Source organism: Phaenicophaeus curvirostris, chromosome 25 (genome assembly GCF_032191515.1).
Source record: "Phaenicophaeus curvirostris isolate KB17595 chromosome 25, BPBGC_Pcur_1.0, whole genome shotgun sequence".
NCBI classification, from domain to species: Eukaryota; Metazoa; Chordata; class Aves; order Cuculiformes; family Cuculidae; genus Phaenicophaeus; species Phaenicophaeus curvirostris.
This window is the reverse complement of record NC_091416.1, coordinates 207,138-229,809: the sequence shown is the minus strand read 5'-3', so window position 1 is coordinate 229,809 and position 22,672 is coordinate 207,138. Positions and strand designations below refer to the sequence as shown.

At 48.1% G+C, this 22,672-nt stretch overlaps 2 protein-coding genes across 4 annotated transcripts in view; both read left to right on the top strand.

Moving 5' to 3' along the window:
- The first annotated feature begins 3,023 nt into the window (after positions 1-3,023).
- Positions 3,024-22,672, top strand: part of LOC138730807 (TLC domain-containing protein 5-like) — a 67,774-nt gene continuing 48,125 nt past the window's right edge. The window contains exons 1-3 of one of the 2 annotated variants that reach the window (XR_011339096.1): positions 3,024-3,105; positions 5,330-5,529; positions 5,935-7,092. Coding sequence is in view for 1 of the 2 variants with exons in the window: in XM_069876297.1 (XP_069732398.1) it covers positions 5,331-5,529; positions 5,935-6,473 (738 nt within the window). In the remaining variant the exon portion in view is untranslated. Of the gene's footprint in view, positions 3,106-5,329; positions 5,530-5,934; positions 9,783-22,672 lie in introns of those variants that run through there. The other variant, XM_069876297.1, reaches the window with a different exon arrangement.
- ARHGEF12 (Rho guanine nucleotide exchange factor 12) overlaps positions 18,722-22,672 on the top strand; it is an 84,083-nt gene continuing 80,132 nt past the window's right edge. Inside the window, exon 1 of one of the 2 annotated variants that reach the window (XM_069876279.1) lies at positions 18,722-19,171. In XM_069876279.1, coding sequence (XP_069732380.1) covers positions 19,140-19,171 — 32 coding nt within the window. In that variant the 5' untranslated portion in view covers positions 18,722-19,139. The remainder of the gene's footprint in view (positions 19,172-22,672) is intronic. The other variant, XM_069876278.1, reaches the window with a different exon arrangement.

Below are 22,672 nucleotides of genomic sequence, written 5' to 3'. Positions count from 1 at the left end.
ACACTGGCTTTGGAGAAGCAATTGAATGCATGAGAACACCTTTGGTGTTAGGAGATATCCTAAACTACTGCTGTGTGGCTGTTTCCAGCTGAGAACCTGCTACTGCTGGGCTACTCTTCTTTCTGGAGTGGAGGTGGACCTAGGCTCACTCTCCAATGAGAAAGCTCTCTTCTTTCAGCTGAGGGACAGTAATGCAGTGCACCCAGCTTGCTCGCATGCAAACCAGAACTGATGGTAGTCATCCTGTGGGATTTGAATGGAGTGCCCTCAGATGGCCATTTACCAAGTCTCATTTAAGGATCCTTCCATTATGAAACGATCTAATGCAATGCTAGAAAAGCATCTGGCTCTTCCCTCATTGTCCTATTGGATTTTTTTATTTGCTAACATTCCGAAGGAGGCAATATTTAATAGAGGTGCCTGATTTTTATCTGGCAAATACCCTTGTGGGCTTTTACAGTTGCAAAAAATGAGCATAAATCTTGGCCTATCACTGTGGAAAGCTATTGGAGTCCTGTGTATTTCCAGTTCTGCTGTATCTGTAGTTCGGTTTTGGACAAGAAGTTTCTCAGTATTGGCGAGATTATATGATCTGTGACCTTTCAGTGTTGTAGCTCTTGTTAGAATAGGTACAAAGTGAAGATGAGGAGAAAGGAGGCACCACTGAGGGAGGGTGGAGCTGGGTACTGAAATAGGTGGCAGCATGCAAACAACTGTTGGCAGAGGTTCCTGTCTGCAGCTGCTGAATGCTGTTCATCTGCAGGTAAACTGAGCCAGTGCCACTCAGCTGGACCGTTTAAATGGCTGACTCTGCACAAAGCAAACAAGAAAGTGTGAGCTGCACCTGACTTCCAGTATGATCCACCCAGAGACGATTTAACTTGCTACCTTGTGTCTCCCTAGGTGCAAATTTTGCTCATTGTATGATCTGGAACAAAAAAAAACTAACACAATTCCTTCTCTATATTCTACCTCAGGCATTAAAGAATCCTTGCCTTGTTAGGACTTTCAGAGGGTTCTTCTGTGATCACCATCATCATTGTTCTTCCTTGCAGCTCAGTTTCTGTTCTAGGAGTCAACGTTAGCTCTCTGGCTTTCTGTCTGTCAACGCTGTTCTTGGGGACCAGGGACTGTTTAGTCTGGAGAAGAGGAGGCTGAAGGGAGACCTTATCGCTCTCTGCAGCTCCCTGAAAGGAGGTTGGAGCGAGGTGGGTGCTGGTCTCTTCTCCAAAGGAACAAATGATAGAATGAGAGGAAATGGCCTCAAGTTGCACCAGGGGAGGTTTAGATTGGGTGTTAGGGAAAATTTCTTTACTGAGAGAGTGGTGAAACACTGGCAGACGCTTCCCAGGGCAGTGGTGGAGTCCCCATCCCTGAAGGGGTTAAAAAAAACTGTGTAGATGTGTCGTTTGGAGACATGGTTTAGTAGGGTGGTGTTACGCTTGATCATAGAGGTATTTTCCAACCTTAATAATTCTATGATTCTAAATATTTGAACAGCTCCATCCCAGTTGTTTTTGAGGCTGTTAAAAGGTGGCTTGATGTCTGGTCTAGTAAAGGGAGAGGGATGCAAAACGAGACCTAGGATTTGTCAGAGGAGCAAAGGCGCTATTAATGCTAGTGAGGATATCCTGCTAAAATAGGTGAAGAATGAGCATCTTGTACCAATAGAGAAGGGAAAAAAACCACCCAGGACCCTATTTCTGTGAGTCTGAGATTGTTTTGATTGCAACTTAGGAAAGGAGTAAGCATGATGAATTTTTTTTGTCAACTACTTTAGGTGTTCTATGTAAGCTCTGGATCTTGCTGCTCTGTGGCTGTAGGTGAAGGGACGAGAGAAAAAAGATGTGGTTTAGCACTGGATGCTTGGAGGGAGAAGAAATAGCTGGGCTTTAACTGCTGCCTCATCAGTGGATGAGAAGGTTTGGGCAGGGCTGTATGCTCTCCTCCTGGAGGTGCGTGCTCTGCGCGGTGTTGGGATTCTGCATGCTGTGAGGGATGCTGCTGCTTCAGAGCTGGCACTGCATGGACGCAGTTTAGCAAGTGCTGTAGAAGAGTTGTTTCACACTGGGCACTGCCTGGGTGTGAAAGAGAAACAGAAAGGCTCTCCTGCCAGTCAGATGGTTTCTTTGGGGCCCAACTTAAGTGCCTCTATACTAACGCACTTATGGGAGTGGGAGATGTGCCTGCGGAGCTATGGTCTCTCTCTCATGAGACCTTATCTGGAGTCCTGTGTTCAGCTCTGGAGTCCTCAGCACAGGAAGGACATGGATCTGCTAGAGCAAGTCCAGAGGAACCACAAACTCTGTTCCTGAACAGAGAACTCTTTCCTGCTCACAGGAAGTTCTTCCCAGCCAGAGCATCCTGCATCTCTGTGAGTTGGAGCAGTCCCTGAGCTCCCTAGGTCCTGAGGGGATGCCTCTTGCTCTATAAGCAGGAACAGAGTTCATCCCTGTGAGTTGGAGCAGCCCTGGAGGTCCCTGGGTGCAGGAGGGATGCGGCACAGAACCTGCCTTTCACTCTGTGAGCAGGAACTGAGTTCATCCCTACAGGTTGGAGCAGAGAGGAAGTCCTCAGGTGCAGGAGGGATGGAAAACATCCCCTGCCGCTTGTTATGTGAACAGGAAGGAGTTACCGCCAGAGCATCCCACATTCCTGCGGGTTGAACCTCCTGGGTGCAGGAGGGATGCAGAACAGCAGCTGCTTCTCGTTCTGTGAGTGGGAACAGGGGTCCTCCCTTCTAGAGCATCCTGCATTCCTGCGGTCAGAGCACCTTTGAGTGCCTAGGTGCAGGAGGGATGGGGAACAGCACCTGCCTCTCGTTCTGTGAGCAAAAACCGAGTTCATTCCTGCGGGTCGGAGCAGCCCGGAGGTCCCCAGGTGCAGGAGGGATGCAGAACACCACCTGCCTCTCGTTCTGTGAGCAGGAAGGAGTTCCTCCCTGCAGAGCATCCTGCATCCCTGCAGCTCGGAGCTCCTCGGTGCAGGAGGGATGCTGTCGTCCCTCCTCCCCGCCAGCAGGTGCCCCTCGGTCGCTGCCACCGCTTCCTCTTCCCGGCTTCTCTTCCCGGGCGGCGGAGGAGCCGGGCCGGCCCCAGCATCCGCGTGCCTGCAGGTGGGGAAGGGGGATGCAGGGAACCGCAAAGCGGCAGCGGGTGGAGAGGAGCTCGGGGAGGTCCGGGCTTGCGGGCAGGGGGGCAGAAAGGAGCATCCCGGGAGGGGGGTAAGGAAGGGAAGGGGGCATCCTGGGCATGAGGAGGGAAAAAGGGAGCATCCCGGGGTGGGAAGGGATGTGCCATCCTGGGGAGAGGGGCGGGGTGGGAAAGACAGCATCCCAGGAAGGAGATAGGGGAGAAGGGAGCATCCCAGCGTACGATGCCGGCATTCCAGGGGTTGGGGGGGAGAAGGGATCATCCCAGGGTAGAAAGGGAGGAGGCATTCGGGGCCGGGGGAAGAAGGGTGCATCCTGGCGGGAGCTGGGAAAGACAGCATCCCGAGGTAGGAGGTGGGAAGGGGGCATCCCGGCGAAGGTGGGGAGAACAGAGCCTCCCAGGGTGGGAAGGGGGCATCCTGGAGGGGGCTGGGAAAGGCAGCATCCCGGGAAGGAGATGGGGAGAAGAGAGCATCCCGGGAAAGTGGAAGGAAGGAGGCATCCTGGAGGTGTCGGGAAAGGGGTTATCCTGGATGGGAAGGGGGCATCCTGGCCAGGAAGGCTGCTGGAAGGCTTAGGTTGGCTGGGCAGGTGGTGCCTGTGGTTTTGGGCATGTTATTTTGTCTCTCTGAGCACCTCCATTTTCTCATTTGTACAATAAAGGCAGACAGGAGATAACGGTGCTTTGCTGGAGGAGCCTGGCTGGTTTTTTTAAGCTGTTTCATAGAAAGCAGGGCTGTTCTGGTGTAGGATTTTAGCCTGCATCTGTTCATGACCCCATTGCTACCATTGGCACAAATTATAATATAATTACTGCTGTTTCTAAAGGATATTGCCCGTTCCAGTTTGTGGGGACCAGCATAATTCATGGGCACAATATGAGGTCTGGCACAAAACAAATGAGACTGGCCCTGTAGGCTTGGAACTGTCAGTGGGAGGAGAGAGATAGAGAGATGGGTATAGAGCATATTCTGAGCTGCCACAGTGAGACAGGGCTCGATTTGATTGCTTCACTAAGTACGTGTGGACATGGGTTCAAACAGAGACCTTTTCATACCATCAGTCAGAAAGCGTTGGTGTGCAAAAGTGAACAGCAAGTTCATATCCAGGCACCACGCCAGCCCTCAGTGCTTTGTCTGTGGAGCAGTGTTTAGCTCGTAGCAACATCCCTGTGCTTGAACACCCTGTTTGCCAGACCTGTCTCCCAGAGATACAATCGGTACTCAAAGGAACCCATTTTTTTTTGCTGGTAGATGATGTGAAAGCAAAACTGGTGGAAATCCTTAACGGCCTTCCAGGATATGCCCTGTGGAATTGCTTTGGACACCAGCAGCAGTGCATGTGGCTGTGGGTCAGCTTGGAAGGGAACTTGTCAAGTGATCGGAGTTGTTTTGCTTAATTTCTTTAATATAAAGAGTTACAGGCAGGGTCTTGGGTGTTTTTTTTTCTTTGTGTCAGGCTTCATTTATATTGTATATGCTGATGACAAATATTGAGCTTTGGTGTACCATTGGAAGATAGCCCCCTGCTTTCTTTCCAGGGGATGGAGAAATCTCTTATTCACAGATGTGGAAAACACCTCAAAATGTTTAAGACGTCCTTCCTCTTCCTTATACCAGCCTTTTCCAGCTGGTCAATCCTTTTTGTCACATCAACATTCTTCCTGCCTTATCTGTCCTGACTCTGAGTGCATCCGGACCTTGAGTACCAGTGCTGTCAATGGAAATGCCTGGTCAGAGCAGTTAATCACATCTTTTTTTCACCTCCTCATGTTCCTGAGACCCATTATCCTGTAATGGTTTTGTTTACGCAGCCTCTGAAGTCATTCCTGGTGATACTTGCAACAGGCCAAACCGGAAGGTTGGGCGTTTCAAGCCTGACTCTGTCAGGTGTGATCCTTTGGTGCTCCCCAGCCCCAGGTGGGAACCCAGCGCCCTGGTCAGCAGGCACCAGCAGGACCAGTAGTGCTTTTGGCATTATACAACTGGAAACTCATGTATCCCAGAACGTGACTCAACTTCTTTTGATGCTCTTCCCTGAGTGCCCAATGATGTTGGCCTGTTTGAACTTAGAGGTCTTTTCTAACCTTATTGATTCTATTAATGCAGCACTTGGTTGTGCTAACGCTGCCAAAGGCAAGACCTTCTGATCCATTTTGTCCTTCCATTCCTGTGACAGAATGCTGTTCCCCCTGCTCCTGCGGGTAGCCTGCAGCCTGCTTGCCTGGCTCTCTCTCTACACTTGGTTCTGCCATCGCTACAGACACCGGAATTATGAATGGAGCTGCAGGCTGGTCACACTGACCCACGGCATCCTTGCTACCTGTCTCTCTGCTTACATTGGCTTTATCGATGGTCCCTGGCCTTTGAGTCACCCAGGTAAGTTGTGGTCCCAGGTCCTCCAGTGGATGATGGCATAAAGTGAGTTTCTCCAACCACCTGAATATCCAGCCTACGTGGAGAATGATGATTGTTACGATGTCTGAGCTGCTTTGTGATGGGAAGTACTAGAGAGAAAGAGAAACTCATACCGTATTTTGCCAGTACAATGTCCCTCCTCAGCTGTGATCTGGCAGAATGTGTGATGATCACACCTGGCTATTACATGCATGCAGGTGTTAGGCTAACAACCATAGTATTGTGACTTGTCTGACTTCTCCAGCTGAGCTGTGATCAGTACAAACTGATACAGCCTGCCAGTGCTGAAGGTGAATGCCCCTTCCTTGTCTTGATCTTGCCTGCTTTTTCCCTTCATGCTTTAAAACTGATGTCTTTATGTTTCAGGATCACCAAACACAACTCTTCAGGTACATGGGCTGTGCCTTAGCTTGGGCTACTTCCTCTTTGATCTTTGTTGGTGTGTGTACTTCCAGACAGAGGGTGTCCTGATGCTGGCCCACCATCTGGTGAGCATTTTGGGCATCACAGCATCACTGGCACTCGGGGAGTCAGCTGTGGAGGTCAATGCGGTCATCTTTGGTAGTGAGATCACTAACCCGCTGCTGCAGGCCCGCTGGTTCCTGAAGGAGATGGGGTGCTACCACAGTTTCACAGGCGATGTGGTGGATTTCTTCTTTGTGGCCCTCTTCACCGGGGTGCGGATTGGAGTCGGGGCCTGGCTAATGTACTGTGAGCTTACTTCTCCCAAACCCAGGTGGTACATTAAGCTGGGTGGTGTCATCATGTACGCTGTCTCCTGGGTTTTCATGGTCAGCATCTGTCGCTTTGCTAGGAGGAAAAGCATGAAGAAATACTACGCTTGGAGGAGTCAAAGGAATGATGAGTTCTATTTGAAAACTAATGGGCATATGAAAAACCACTGACTGGATTCTGAGTAAAGACTTCCTCGAGTCCACAGTCGGGCAAGGAGGGGATCATGCCTGAGATGCCACTGTCAGGAGAGAAGCCAACACGTTAGCAATTCTGGAGCTGAATTTATCCCTGGCATAACTCCACTGTAATCCATGGAGCTATGCCATGGATCATTGGATCTGCAGTGTTTGGCCTGGCAGAGGCTGGCTTGGTGCGTATGTAAACGTGTGCTAAATTATATCAGTGAAAGGAGGGCTGATTTTACTGACTAAACCTAACGAGTCCAACAGTGCAGGTGTAGATAGTGATGTTGGTACTTAACTCTTTCAGCATGGGTAGACTCTCAGAAGAGAAGAGAAAATAACACTAGATCTTCATGTTCAGTGTCCTGTACAGTCTAGACAGCTAGAGTGACTTCATACTGTTAGGAAGAAGCATGTCCTGGTGTTTTGTCAGTGTTGGGATTCCTGGCTCTTCCACCAACCTGTTACGTGATCTGGGGCAAGTCACGTAGCTCTAATTCTGTGCCTCATTTCCCCATCTGTGAACTGGGGGCGATGAATTTGATCCATCCGTGTTATGCACTTTCAGACCTTTACTTGAGAGGTGCTATATACATAAAGAACAATGGTTACCTGCACTTTGTTCATTGTCCCTATGTTTCCTATGGGAGAAACTATTTTGGTGGTTGAGCTAGGGTGTGACTCTAGCAGTATTTTAAGTAGGTTGTTGTTTCCTACCCTTTCTAATTCTTTTTAATAACTTATTAAATAATATATTGATGACTTATTTTTCAGTAGTGTCCAGAAGCTCTAACAGTGCTGGCGCCTTGCAGGACCAGGTGCTCTGTGAATGCACCCTAAGATGCAGCCCTTGATGCAAAACACTCTTCTGACTTTCCCCTCTTCTTCATCCCTGACTGTTAAAACTCCACCCAAATACTGCTTTTAGCTCCTTGAGTGACTAGCACTTCGTGAGAAGCCCTAACAGGACATGCCAGTAAATGGGTTTCTTGCTGATGGACCAAGCGCTGGTTTGCTTGCAGGATGACAAATATTCCCTCTGCTGTTCCTACCGGCTTAAATGCAGGCATAGAGTGGAGTCAACCTAAGACCCAACAGCATGTCTTGCAGTTGTCAAATACCTTCCCAAGCTGTAAGCTCTAAGTAACTTAAGAATTAAGAGCAGTAAATGCAGAGCGTTTTACTGCAGCAAAGTGCAAACAATCTGTACTTGCCGGTTTTGGCAATCTAAAGGGAAAAGGGGCCAGAACACAATTTGTAGTGAATGCTGTGTATTTCTGTTGCCCTTGGAAGTGTCATCCCAGATTCAGATCAGTGCTGCTGAACCCAGAGTCTGCCACAGTGTTCAGGGAGAGTGGGGTGTTATAGGCAACAGAAAAAAGGTTGAAAACCACTTGAAACCAGCATTAATTGTTTTTCTTCAGGACCGTAGATACCAGTTTCAACATGAGTGTTTCCTCAGATACAGATAGGATTTCTGGTTGAAGAGTGGCCAACGTGCATCTTCAACTTGGTGGCTAAGGTGGAAGAGCTACCCAGCTTCAGATCTGTCCTCTACCCTTCTCAAGACAGAGACCAAACCTTGGCTTTCCTTCATCTGAATCGATACCTCGACCCTTCGAGTTCACTCCTGTATCGCTAGTTGGGTAAGGGCCACTTTATATGAGTGAGCATTTGTAGGGTAGAAGAGGCTTATTTTATGGCTTAATTAAAGACGTGAGATGCACAGAATCTGTCCTTTTTGAGCAAAAAAGCGTGAACCTGACCAGGAGAAAAACTCAACGTTACTTATCTGGTCCCGTCAGCAGGGAAAAGCTGTCCTCCAGCTGGCACTTTCTGGTGTTTATCTCAGTGTGTTCTCAAGCACTGTTCCTTTGTTATTGCTGTCATTATGATGATGATTTCTTCTGAGCCTCAGCACCAAGCCTCCAGCGCATCTCAGGTGCCAGCTCTGCTGTGAGCCTTGCCTGTTGCAGCTGAAGACCTGGAGAGCCCAGAGCCCTTCAGCTTAGGGGAGCCAACTGGTGAGTGAGCTGGTCCTTAAAAGGACACTTGACTTATTTAGCACTGCACAGAGATTTGACTATTTAGCCTTGAAGGCAGATGACAAGGGCTATTTGGGGCTTGCTGGTTCTTTCCCAGCTCTGCTGCTGCTGTCAAGCATGTCAAGGAGCCTTTTTGCCTCAGCTTACCCACTTTATTAAGTGGATACAGTATTACCTACCTCGTGGGGTGTTTTCATTTGTTAACACTAAGCCACCTTTGATTAATGCTTGGTGGTCTGTGTCAACCTGTGCTGTCTAAAAGCAAAATGCCGTTGCTTGGAGTGAAGCACTTCTCACTATGACCCCGTCATCACTGCTTTGTCACCCGAACATGGCACTTCCCTGCATTTGGTTTGCCTCACAAGTGCAGGAGTCCAAGGTGTTCTGCTGTGGTGCTACAGGTAGGAGTCAAAAGCTAGACAAGTGTGTAAAGGTCGGTCCTGCTGCTTCTTGTTCAGGTGGAATCCCTAGTTGAAGAAAGGATGTCTGGTGGGTTTTCCCTAGTAAGTATTGCAGTAAATGTGGAGCCAGAGGCATTTCAGCAGCCAGCCTGACCAGGGAATAAGGGCTTTTAGCAGCAAGTCCTGAAGAAGCGTAGGTGAAAACAGCCTGTTTGGTGCTGCTGTTGACTCGCCCACCAAGAGGCATTTCCTGAGCACTCCTGATGATTTGGACTCTGAGTTGGACTCTGGTGAGGTTTGGTGTGCAGCTTCATGCATGGTCCCTGTCCTTCTGTGGAGGCTGTACAGCCCATACCTGCCCGTAACGATTTCAGTGACTGCAGGTATCTATGAAACACCTTGTGTGAAGATGTTTGGAAAGGTACTGCAATTGGTGGCTGAGTAGTCCTCTTCTTTGAACTGGGGGAAAATTGGCTGGAAGAAGTAGCATGCTGTGATCAATGTTGAGGCTTTAGAAGTTAAAAATTAGAAGTTAAAAAAGGGCACCAGAAAACCAAAAAGCAATTAGGAATGGCTTTATGAGCTAGAGCTAGCAATGATGTCTCAGAGCAAGGCCTTGTAGTCTGTCTAGTGAGGTCCAGCATAGAATTTCAAACCCAGGAAGAAGCAGGATCACTTTTAAGCTATTGGAGCATGTGCTGGGACCTGTCCTCTGGCTAGTCTATAGTGGCTAGAGCAAACTGGAAAAGGAAACTGCAGAACTAGCATGAAATGGTAACTTACATTTGAATTACTGTGTAATAGCAACTAATGATCCACCAGTGAATGGTGTAGGTACTTTGTATTATGTTTTATAAAATAAAGACTATTTAATTATATGAAGAATTTGTTTTCTCTCTTTGCATGCAAATCTTTAGTTGTATTGGGCATTGCTGGGTGTGCTGGCATTGCCAGTGTGAATGAACAAAGTGATGGTTGGTGGGTGCTTTTTAGTGGTGGACACAACAGCTTGTACAGCTTTTACCGGTTTTGCTTCTTAGACATGTTAACAGGCAGAGGAACCTCTTTGCAAAGTTCTCCTTGCAGACTTAGTAGTTTGGTGCTTGGTAATAGGTGCTTTCATGTTGTTGACTGGCTGAACAGGGTTCATTTCCTCCATAGCACTTGTTCCCAGGCCTTTCACACACCTGTCCTCAGGCAACTCTTAGAGAAAAAAAATGTTTTCCTTTGTTTTTGATGTTAAAGGAGAAGGTTCTCTGTGTTTCCACACTATGAACTCTTGTCATTCATAAACTCAACGTTGTTGCCTAGGAATTGCTTCATTGGAAAGTTTGATAGGAAAAGAGTTTCAGCGTTATTTCATAGAATCATGGAATAGTTTGGGTTGGAAGGGACCTTAAAGCCCATTTGGTTCTACCCCCTGCCATGGGCAGGGACACCTCCCACTGGATCAGGGGCTCCAAGCCCCATCCAACCTGGCCTTGAACCCCTCCAGGGATGGGGCAGCCACCACTGCTCTGGGCAACCTGGGCCAGGGCCTCCCCACCCTCACAAGAAAGCATTTCTTCCGAAGATCTCATTTCAATCTCTTCTCTTTCAGCTGAAAACCATTTCCCCTCATCCCGTCCCTGCCCTCCCTGATCAAGACCCCTTCCCCAGCTTTCCTGGAGCCCCCTTGTGCGGGATGTAGAGATGAGCTGAAGTCCGAGCTATGCAAAGGTTCAGATTTAATCAGGGTTCCGAGAGGTGCTAGTCTGTCTGTCCATGTGCCTGCTGTGATGTTATTGCTTACGTACTGGGGGCTGCTTTCATTCAGAGCCAGACACAGCAGGGCTGCGCAGCTGCTGGGAACTGTGTATATCATTCTGTTCATGCTGTAGAGCTCCCCGGGCAGGACTGACCGTGTCACATCATCTGCTGTGGGAGGTGTGAGCTGCCAGGAAGATGCTGTGCAGGGCTCAGGTCTGTTTGCACAGGGGCTTCTTTTGCTCTCAATGCAATAGCTTAGCACCGGGAAAGCTACCAACATGTAGAACTGCTTTGTCAAGTGATTTAGGAATTTGTGCATTCCTTTTTAAAAGCTCTGCTTCAAAGAATGTGCCTAAAAGAAGAGGAAACCATTTCATTCAGGGATCCTTTCCGCATTCATTGTAACAGACCAAAGCAAAGCACCAGCAAGAATTACCATGAAGCAGACCCACAAGTGAAGAACAACCCTGCCCAGCATGGCCTGTTCCAGCAGCGTAAAACCCCTGCATAACAAAGCCCCACACAGGAAAGAGCCCAATGCAGCACTGTGTTGTGTTGGTGAAGAATAGTTATCATCTGCCTTGCTTATGGCCACAAGTGTTTTGCCAGAGGCCCAGCCCAGCATTCCAGAAGTCTGTTTTCTATAAACAGTTAAGCCGATTTAGTTGTTTGGATGTAACATTTAAATCTACCTCAAAATCCTCCAGTGCTGGGGCGCAGCTGGGTAGTGTTGAGCCTTCCAAGATGCTGACCGGTTTACAAGCAGCCCTGCTGCATGATGCAGTGGTCTTGAGGAATGCAATAATTTATCATGGGAGTTTCTTTAGCATCTGAGGTAGTCCAGAAGCAAAAAAAAGAAAGCACAGCGGCGTTCTGAAGCTTTGCTTTAGAGCTGCGCGTGCCTTCCAAGTTTCATGTCTTCAAAAATGTGCCAGAAGATAGCCTTAAATTGATCAGCAAATATGTTTTGACTACAAAGAGGAAAATCTGCTCCTCTTCCTTATTTATTTCATTTTTTATTTTCCCATTATTTCTTTTAAAGCCATTCCTCCTTTGCTGCCTGCATTGTGCTGGCGCTGCAGTAGAACTTTATAAACTTAACCTCCCCTTCTAGTCCTCTGCCCTCTTTTTCTAGCTGAACTCCTTATTTGTATTCAAAGAAATTACAGGTTTATAATGTTTAAGGCTTTCTTCCCCTGCAAAAGCAGTCCAAGCACTGATGTAAAAGCACAGCATTTGAAGTCTTTGGAGTCTGTTATTGGACAAACACCAGTGCTGTCAGCAGCTCTATTTATTGGATAAAAAAAAGATGAAAGTTTTAGGCTTTATAGAAGATGTGGGTACGTTCCTGATACTTGCAGACTTTGTATAGTTTGGCTGGAAGAAAAATAACACGTCTGCTGCCATTTCCAAAGAAATCACATTTCAGAGAGTGAGAGAGAGGGTCTGTCAGCATTAGCTTTGTGTTGCATAAGCAATTTCTGGGCAAGGAGCAACTCTTTTTTTTGGTTATGCCAGCACTTTTCTCTTTCCAAGTCAGCTTCAATATATGCTCTAGTAAATCTGTGTCGGAGAAGCTGTTAGCTTTGCTGGCTTTGTCCTGTTTCCCTCACGTTCCAGGCAGAGTTTGGCCGCTGGTAAGTCAGCAACATAAAGGATCTTTAGAAAATTACTTTAAGAACAGGGCTAAGTGTATGGAAAAGCTTTTGCAAAATAGAAACAGTTTGCTGACCGTTAATTCCATATGGAAAGTCCATTTCTGTGGCTTCTCAAACGTTAGAAAGTACTTTTTTTTCAGCAATGCTTGTATAATGCTGTTGTTCGAATTGTGTGTCATGTCAGAAGGTTAAGATCTATTCAGGGTGACTCAAATGTGATGACAAATACTGTTATTCTCTGTCTCTTTAGATTTTATGCTAATAACGAAGACCTCTGTTTTTTTGAACCTCTCATCCAATCAGAGAGCATTGATTCTAGCAGAGAGCAAGAATTCGTGACAGCAGGTGCAGCAGTTTCATCTGTCCTTACGAAGGTTGCAGCTTTGATTATGATGATATGGAAAGAAAGCTTAGTGCTATAAAAATGCTTGCTGTGATGTGGATTATCCATGCTTAGGAACTGTAATAAGCTGATTAGGCTATCAGTGTCTCAACAAAGTCAGCAAAGTATTGCATTTGTTTCCAAGTGACTTAAAAGCATTGACCTCCCCTGTATGCGTTCCCAGCACTAACAGTGTGAGTGGACACGGGTTCAAACAGAGACATTTTCTTACCCTTGGTCAGTTCACAATTCTTTGTCAGTGAAGTTTTTAGCTGATGATAACAACATCCTTGTGCTCCAGCACCTGCCCTGTTCACCAGGCCTGGCTCCATCTTCCCAAAGATCCAGTTGGTGCTCAAAGGAGCCCTTTTTTTGTTGGTAGAAGATGTGAAAGCAACAATGATGGAGATATGCAACAGCCTTTAGGAAATGCCCTCTGGATTGCTTTGAACATTGGCAGTATCGTGTGCAGCTGTGGGTCAGCTCAGAAGGGACTTGTTCTGAAGTGGTGAGAGCTGTTTTTCTTAATTTGTTAAATATAAAGAGTTACAGATACAGCCTTGGGGTGTGGGGTTTTTTTGGGTTTTGGGTTTTTTTGTGTCAGACCTTGTATATCTTTTGGTGGCCTTGGCAGCATGAGATCTACAGTTGGAGTTGATGATATTAAAGGTCTTTTCCTACCTAAAGGATTTAGTGATTCTGTGTGCCAGATATTAGAGGCAAGGCAGTGAGATAGATCTGGCATCAGGAGTAAAAAAAGGACAATGTTTTCTTGATTTCCTGCCTTTTTTTACACTGAGCCCACAGCAAACTGACCAGACCATCACATCCAAACCCTTAGGTGGTCAGAGGGCAGCAAGCAGAGCTCTCCAAAGCAAGACTGCATTGAGATGCTTCCCATTCAAGAAGAGCCTGAGGTGTGAGTAGGACCTGGCTGCTAACCAGGGGACGCTTTGGAGGAGAGGTGCCTCCCAAGGATTTTCCAGCAGATGGCAACAGCTCCTCGGAGAGCTTGAGGTGCCAGGCTGGAAACCGGGGTCTTGGCAAAAAGAACCTCACTGAAACCTTTCTCTAGAAGCACCTCCAAGGCTCTTGTCGTTTTGGTGTCATCCTTTACTTTAAGGTAAAGTAAGAAGTTACACTTTGTAGGACTCAGCCACTTGCTTCAGCCACTTAGCTCTGCTCTGGTCTGTAAATATACCCTGCTGGGTATGCTGGTGCTTTTCCCTGGAGACACAGACTGAGCAGGTTAACAACATAGGATCATGAAATGGTTTGGGTTGGAAAGGACCTTAAACCCATCCAATTCCACCCCCTGCCAGTGGCAGGGACACCTCCCACTGGATCAGGTTGCTCCAAGCCTACTCCAACCTGACCTTGAACACCTCCAGGGATGGGGCAGCCACCACTTCCCTGGGCAACCTCACCCTCAAAGGAAAGCATTTCTTTCTAAAATCTCATCTCAATCTCTCCTCTTTCAGCTCAAAACCATTCCCCCTCATCCTATCCCCCTGCACTCCCTGACCAAGAGCCCCTCCTCAGCTTTCCTGGAGCCCCTTTCTGTACTGGAAGCTGCTCTAAGGTCTCCCTGGAGCCTTCTCTTCTCCAGGCTGAACAACCCCAACTCTCCCAGCCTGTCCTCATAGCAGAGGTGCTCCAGCCCTCAATCAACTTCATGGCTTCCTCTGGACTCTCTCCAACATCTCCGTGTCCTTCCTGTGCTGAGGACTCCAGAACCGAATGCAGGGTTCCAGGTGAGGTCTGATGACAGTGGAGTTGAAGGGGAGAATCCTCTCCCTTAACCCAATGGTCACAATACGCAGTTTCCACTTCCAGCATCCACATCTGAATGATCTGTAAATTCAGGATAAGTGAGAGCTTTAGAGCTACCAGCAAGAATCTGCTTTAATTGATACTGCAATTGTAATTGTTTACTGATTCCACCCGGCCCTCCCTTACCCTGGATTGCACACTGTAAAACTGCCTAGACAGCAGAAGTATCGTAATTAGGCATCTATATCAATGTAAATATGCAATCAGCTCCCACCAAAAAGCAATCAGTGTTTGCAGAAAACCAAAGCAGTTGTTGTTTCAGAGTGACCTTTTGAATTGTTTTATCTGTGCTTTTTCTTTTCATAGAATCATAGAATCATAGAATAACCAGGTTGGAAGAGACCCACCGGATCATCGAGTCCAACCATTCCTATCAATATTTTAAATTGTTATACTAAATATTTAAATGTGAATCCAGCCTATGATAAGCAGGAGTTAATCTACTGAACCATGTGGCAGAAGGGATTTTTATGCTTCCATTTTGCCATTGGTGTAGTTTTGTGTGATGTTTCTTTTAACAACACTGAACAAATCTTGGCAAATGTTAATTCCTGTCACTCCATTGAATTTTACATCAATTTACTGTGGCAGGGGATAGTTTTCCTTCTCATTCATGTAGGGTTTCTACAGGCTTTCCTCCAGTTAATTGCCATTGCCATTATATTGTTACGCACAATAAAATATAATTACAGTAATTAAAAAAGCATTAACTAGTGATAGGACAAGGGGGAACGGCTTTAAATTGGAAGGGGGAAGATTTAGATTGGACATTAGGAAGAAATTCTTCATGATAAGGGTGGAGAGGCACTGCTTCAGGTTGCCCAGGAGAGTTGTGGATAGCCCCTCTCTGGAGGTGTTCAAGGCCAGGTTGGATGAGGCTTGGAGCCCCTGATCCAGTGGGAGGTGTCCCTGCCCATGGCAGGGGCATAGAACTGGATGGGCTTTGAGGTCCCTTCCAACCCAAACCATTCTATGATTCTAATATGCATATGCTGAGCCTGGCATAAAACAGGAGGTCTCCCAGGAGCTTTCCTCTCTTAATGCACAATGTTTGATGTTCCCCAAGTTAAAAGCAGAGAGGGATTTATTGCAGAGAAGATGCAATGAAGAGATACATAATAAACATAGATAGAGGTATTCAGTCACTCCATGTCTGCTCACTGGTATTGCACACAGCTGCAGAGTGAGAGGTAGTTGTGGCTGCAGGTCTTGTACCTCCCCTCTTTTATTTTCCCTTTTTCCCCTTTCAAACCTGTGTCTCCCTCAAAATGAAACTGAAAGAGGAATTGTAAATGTCCTGCCCATATATGTCAAGTATCATCTAGAAAATGAATTCATCCCACACTTCCTCTCTTTGCACTGAACTTCTTCAAAATAACAAATTCTTCAGACTTTCCACCAGTTTCCAGGCTTCCTGATTCACGCTCACTTTGCTCCAGGGAAGAAAAAGCCAGAGTGGCGGGATCCCAAATACAGCTTTCAGCAAGGTATGGTCCTTGTGTCCTTCATGATGTGTCTGGTCCTGAGTTTCCAGAAACCTGTTTCCCAGACTCTTTCCAAGTCCAGTGTCCTGGCTTTGAAGAAGTACATCAAGGTAGGGTTAATTAAAGGGAACAAGGATGTTGTCCTATATAATTAGGATTAGCCCCTGTTGTTCACCTGGTTCCTGGCAGTCCTTGGCTGAAGAGGGTGGCCAGATGGCCAGACCCTTGTTGGGGATCTTGTCTTTGTCCTGAGGTTCACAGGATTTCAGAAATCAGTGTCTGGAGAGCAGAACTGTCAGACGTGGTTTAGTGGTGGGATTGGCAGTGTGAGATCTATGGTTGGACTCAATGACTTTAGAAGTCTTTTCTAATCTAAAGGATGGAAAATATTGCAGAAGCATTTGGCTCTCAGACACACAGTGTGAATGTTAGAGTTGTCCTGTGCAGGGACAGGAATTGGACTTGATGATCCTTGTGGGTGAGACTCCTCCAGCTCAGGACCTTCTATAATTATTTTGGTGTGGTAGGAAAGACTGATGATCCACAAGTTCCTTTGTGCTAGAGGCCAGGCATTAATGCCCATGTTCCCTGGCAGTGGAGCTCCCCGGCTTCCCATTCCACTTCTGTGGTGCTCTTGAGCTTTAATTCCTGTCATGAAGGCATGGAAAGTTCCTGACCTTCTGTTATACAGGTGGTCGAGAACAGGAATTCCTGGCTGGAATCATATTTATCCTCTTATGTTTGCAACAAGATGTGGGGATTAGGTAATGTACCAAGAGCTCAGCTTCTCATCTGCTAGAGTTTGCTTCCTGCTGCTGGTGTGGTTTTGGGAACAGGCTCCGTTGGAACCCTGTGGTAGTGAGGCAGTCACTGTGGTAGCAGTGTGGGCAGCAGGGAGCCACTGGCATGTACGATGAGGATGGGTCATGTGGAGGGCTGGGGCCAAGGACAGGGAAACCCACATGTGCTGAAATGTGGATGTCCTGTATTAAGTGGATATGGAAATACCTCTGTATATTAGATGGAGGATTTTGCATCCAGAGATGTGGCCTGGGCAGCATCCAAACTGTGCAACCAGCAGCGTGAGGGAGGGGATGCTGCCCCTCCGCTCTGCTCTGCTCTGGTCTCGTGAGACCCTTGTGAGACCCTGTGTCCAGTTCTGGGGTTCTCGGGACAGGAAGGACGTGGAGCTGTCAGAGCGAGTCCAGAGGAGGAGCACCACCCATATAAGAACATGCTGAGAGAGTTGCGGTTGTTCAGCCTGAAGAAGAGAAGGCTCCAGGGAGACCTTAGAGTAGCTTCCAGTACTGAAAAGGACTCCAGGAAAGCTGGGATGGGGCTCTTGATCACAGAGAGCAGGGAGAAGACAAGGGGGAATGGTTTCCAGCTAGAAGAGGGGAGATTGCGATGAGATCTTAGGAAGAAATGTTTTCCTCTAAGGGTTGTGAAGCCCTGGCCAGGTTACCTAGAGCAGTGGTGGCTGCCCCATCCCTGGAGGGGTTCAAGGCCAGGCTGGATGGGGCTTGGAGCCCCTGATCCAGTGGGAGGTGTCCCTGCCCATGGCAGGGGTGGGACTGGATGGGCTTTGGGGCCCCTTCCAACCCAAATCATCCCATGAGAAGGGGAGCAGGGACAGAGCCCGTGCAGTGTTTCTGGAAGGCTGCAGTTTACACAGGGGTTCAGTTCTCGCTCGGATCTCAGCTTTTTGTTGACCTATGATGGAAAAATCATAAAGACATTGAGGAAAGAGTGATTTGGACGGACTGGGAGTACACAGCATGATGCTGCCCACTGAGGCTGCAGAGCTGCACAACTCCTATTGCAACTTGTTGTTTATTTCCTCTCCGTGGCGCATCTTCCCGGCAGTCTAACCTCCCAGCCCAGAAGCGGGAGCCCTACACGCTCCTGCAGCCCGAGGGGCGGGAGTGGCTCGAGCATCCCCCGAGCGGGGCGGGGAGGCGGAGCTGAAGCCGCCCTGAGCCGCACAGCGGGCGGGGCGATCGCGTTGACCACGCCCCCGAAGCAGGCGGGGCTATAGCGGGCGCCGTCATCTCATTGGCTCAGGAGGCGGAGCTATCTCGGACACAGCCCTCCCCTTCGCTCTGTGGGCGGAGCGATCGGGCTGGTCCCGCCCCTAATGGCGCAGTGGGCGGGGGCGATCGTGAGTGCCACTCTCCCATTGGCTCGGGGGCGGAGCTATCGTGGAGGCCACTCTCCCATCGGATCAGGGGCGGAGCCATCGCTTTGGCCCCGACCCCCATGGTGGGCGGAGCTATCACGGCTGCTGCCCTCCCCTTGTCTCAGGGGGCGAGGCTATCACAGAGGCCGCTCTCCCATTGGCTCAGGGGGCGGGACCATCTCTTCCCCCTCCCCCATTGGCGGAGCAATCGCTGACGCTGCTCTCCCATTGGCTCAGAGGCCGGAGCCCTCGTCTTGGCCCCGCCCCTCGATGCCTCAGGCAGGGCGGGGCGGGGTGGTAGCGGCGGGCGCAGTAGCACCCCCCCCACCCCCTCCCACCTCCTCCACCCCCCCGCGGACCTGAGCGGGGCGGAGCGGAGCGATTGCGGCCCGGCTCGCCTCGGCGCAGGCTCCGCTCTCGCCCGCCTCGCAGGCAGCGAACGCAGCTGGGCCGGAACCGGGCCGGGAGGAGGAGGAGGAGGAGGAAGGAAGGAAGGAAGGAAGGAAGGAGCCCAACCCGGAGCGCGCAGCCCTGACGGTGGCAGGGGGACATGGGCCCCGGGAGGCCGTGAGCTGCAGCCGGGCCTGCGGGTCTTCCCCTCCTCCCTGGAGCGGAGGAGATTCCTTCTCGGCAGGCGTCACTTTCCCCCCCTCTTCCTTGGGACTAAGGAGGGGGGGTGGCTGTTTTTTTGCTTTTTTTCTTATTTTTTTGTTGGATTTTTTCCCCTACCATCCATTCTGGATATTTTGGGTGACGGCGAGAAGAGTTTTGGAGTTGTTTGGAGTTGTGTTTTTTTTCCCCGCGTGCCTCCCCTGGGGCGAGGCTGGATCCCCAGTCTCAGCACATCTCGGGGGCCTCGCTGATATCCCTGCAGCGAGAGTAAAATGTGAATTGGCGAACGCGACCTCCTGCTAAGGGCTCCAATGAGTGGCACACAGTCCACAATCACCGATAGGTCAGTATGAAAGGAGATGGATTTGGGTTTTTCTTCTTCTTTTTCTACTTCCCACAGCTTCTTTATTTTGTGTTTCTAGTGACAGCGCGGAGGGCAGGGTGGTTGCTTCGGGGTTCCTTGGAATCGTGGAATGGTTTGGGTTGGAAGAGACCTCAAAGATCATCCATTCCAACCCCCTGCCACGGGGAGGGACTGCTCCCCCTAGATCAGGTTGCTCCAAGCCCCATCCAACCTGGCCTTGAACACCTCCAGGGATGGGGCAACCACCACTGCTCTGGGAAACCTGGGCCAGGGACTCCCCACCCTCACAGCAAAACACTTATCCCTAAGATCTCATCTCTATCTTCCCCTCTTTCAATTTAAAGCTGTTCCCCTCATCCTATCTCTGCCATCCCTGATTAAGAGCTCCTCCTCAGCTTTCCTGGAGCCGCTTTCCATACTGGAAGCTGCATTGGAAGCTGCTCTAAGGTCTCCTTGCAGGCTTCTCTTCTCTAGGCTGAACAACCCCAACTCTCTCAACCTGTCCTTGTATGCGAGGTGCTCCAGTCCTCAGATCACCAGTTTGTACCTGGGGTGGTTGGATGTCAAGGCAACTAGGTTCACTTTGAAACGGGAGTATTTCAAGCTGAACAGCTTTCAAACCTGCCAGGCTGACTGTGTAAGAACACGAGAACTGAAATTCAGCTCCCAGGTGCTATAGGAGGAACACTAAAAGGAGCCGTTTCTGCCAGAAGTTACAGCAGGAAAAGTGATAAAGAGTTTCGGATACAGCTCAAGCCTGAACTCGGAAACTACGTAGAGGATGCACTTGGCTCTTGTTAGGTCAAGCATTGTAGCCTTCCAAAGAGAGGTCATTTCAGGTGAGGGGAGGAGGGGTTGTTGCTGAGCTGGAAGGTCTGCTGATGTCTACACAACCTTAACAGTAATCTCTTCTTTGCTTTGGATGCCTGCTCAGGCCTCTGGGCTTCTCTGCAGGTACTGCCATGTGCATTTCATTAGCAGCCTGGGATTCTCTCGCTTGTACTGGGATGCTTCAGGGCAGGAAGAAAAACATGTTTTCCATTCTGAAGAAAAAAATCAAGCAGAAAACCTCTTTGGTGCTTTTGAGACATAAGTACAGAATGAGTGTCTGCAGGGCTTTTTTGATGAGAGGATACCTTTTTGACACTTATAAGCTCAAAAATCTTCTCTTATGTTTTTTTTTTATTCTCCTTTATTTGATGGTCAAGATGTCAACATGTGTGATGGAGGCCTCGCGGCTTAGGCCTGTCATGACCAATACTTGCACCACTTCTACCACAGGGGTGAAATCAGGGCTGGGACAGAAGGATGACACTTTTAGGTGTCTGAGGTCCCCTTTTAGACTCCTGGTGCGGGCAGGAAAGATAGTGAGCTTGGTTCTCACTTACGCTTTAGCCTTGTCATGACTCCACGGCTCTTCACAGACAGCACAGTGCCCAAGTGGTGCAGAAGTGCTTTAGTGCAGCTCAGAGTCACGTATAGTCTGTGTTCATGGCTGTGCTGTTCGTAGAGTACCATGGTTTTGAAATGAATTGTGTGGTGTTTGTACTGGCAGAACAGGGGGCAAAAGAAAACTCTTAACCTTTTTCTCTCTTGCAGTGCATGTGAGTGAGCTATTCTTGAGTTGCAGGATGTTTTCCTTCTGTACCAGATCAGACAGAGACAGAAAACGTAGTGTTTCTGTGGCTCTGTAAGAGTTTTCTCTTGTGGCAGGTTGCAAAGTATCAAAAGGAACGACAGGGTTTTCGTACTGAGAAGCAGCTGACTGATGCATGGAAAGGAAAAACATGAGGACAAGGAATTTAATTTGCTTGTTAGTAAAACAAAATACTTTCTGTTATTGAATTGGAACAGCCAAATTGAAAATGCAGTGGAGACAAAACATGTCTCATTTCCTTTTGCTCTCAGTCATGTCGAGAGGGTGTTTCTGTTTGATGTTCCACTGAGACTCTGGTTCAAAAGACTTTTAATGTCGGATAAGGAGCTGCCTCCTCAGCCCTGGCAATCGGAGCAATGGTTGCAAGGATGCCGGTAAGCAGGCCTGGCCTTGCCACTCCTCTTCCCCTCTGGCTTGAAGGGAGCCCAAGCCTGGGAGAATTCAGTTGTCGCGGCTCATTTATTCCCTTTCAGATGTGGTGAAGGTGCCTTTTCTCGTCATATCGCTCCAGATGCTTGTAAGCAGACATCGAGGCTGCTCCTTGTTATGCAGATCTGGAGGGGGCTGTTCTCTGTCACCGTTGTCCTCATACAGTGGTGAAAAGCTTGCTTTCCCCATAGACCTGAGAAGCCTCTGTGTTACCTGTTTAGATCCGGCTCTTCAGCTTGGAAGTTGAAGCAGGTGCAATATAAATAAACTCAATTTTTCTGGTGTCATTAGATCTACATGGTATAAATTATAAGGCATTCAGTTCTCCCTGTATTTATCAGTGACTTTCGTTGGTAGGATCGAGTTAGGAACTGCCTTAAAACAGAAAAACCCAGCTTGCATCTGTGCCAAAAGGTATTACGAATATAATAGGGTAGCATGGGCCTGCATTTTTCTCCATATTAGCTTTTCATATTTGTGTTTTACATATGTATGTCTGCTTAAATCGCTTTTACAGACAGCAAATATTTCCTTTTGTATCCTTCCGGTTTCAGATGTAATCATACCGTGTGTTTTGATAGCTGTTTGACATTTCCCTTGTCCCATCCTTTACATGTTTTATATCCCTTACATTCTTATTTATGATGTCACGGATGGCATTAAAGTGTATGTAAATTAGAAGGAATGAATGAATGGCCATTTCAGTCTGTGCTGCAGCCAGTGTGATAAATGATGTTTTCATTGAACCCCCTTCTCTGTTTTTCTTTACTTTTTTTTTTTTTTTTTTTTCCCCTCGTAGTGTTTTCTCCTTTTACCCAAGGAAGTTTGATGGATTTTGGTGTCTGAGACTATGCTGAAATACAAGTCACACCAGTTCACATCTTGTGTGTCTGGGGGTAATGTTTTCTGTGGACTAAATCTTAGCCCAGTTTGTTTTGATGACAGTTATGTGTCATCCCCCAACCTAGATTCTGTTATCCAGCAAGGCTGAAAGAGCAATGTCATTTTCTTGTGTCTTTTCTCTCCAGTGTGCTAAGACTCAGGGACAGCAAATGGCTGGGGGAGTGGGGGTGTGCAGGTATCAAACAAAAAGGCAAAATTAAGAATTCTGAGAGCGTAACAACTGTTCAGTGAAGTTACTAAGGACACATTGGACACGCACAGTCCTGGTCAGACACTCAACACTTGGAGAAGTGTGTAAAGGATGTGAGCAGAAAAAAGATCATCTTGTAATAGAGTGCTTGAGGTCTAGAAATAAATAAGCTAAAAGTCGTCCAAGATCATCACAGAGTCCTACATGGCTTCTGATGGTCCAGGAGAGTCAGAACTGTAAGCAATGACGTTCACTTCCCCTTCTTTCTTTCAGGATGTTCTTTGTCAGCTGCTTCTTTTTA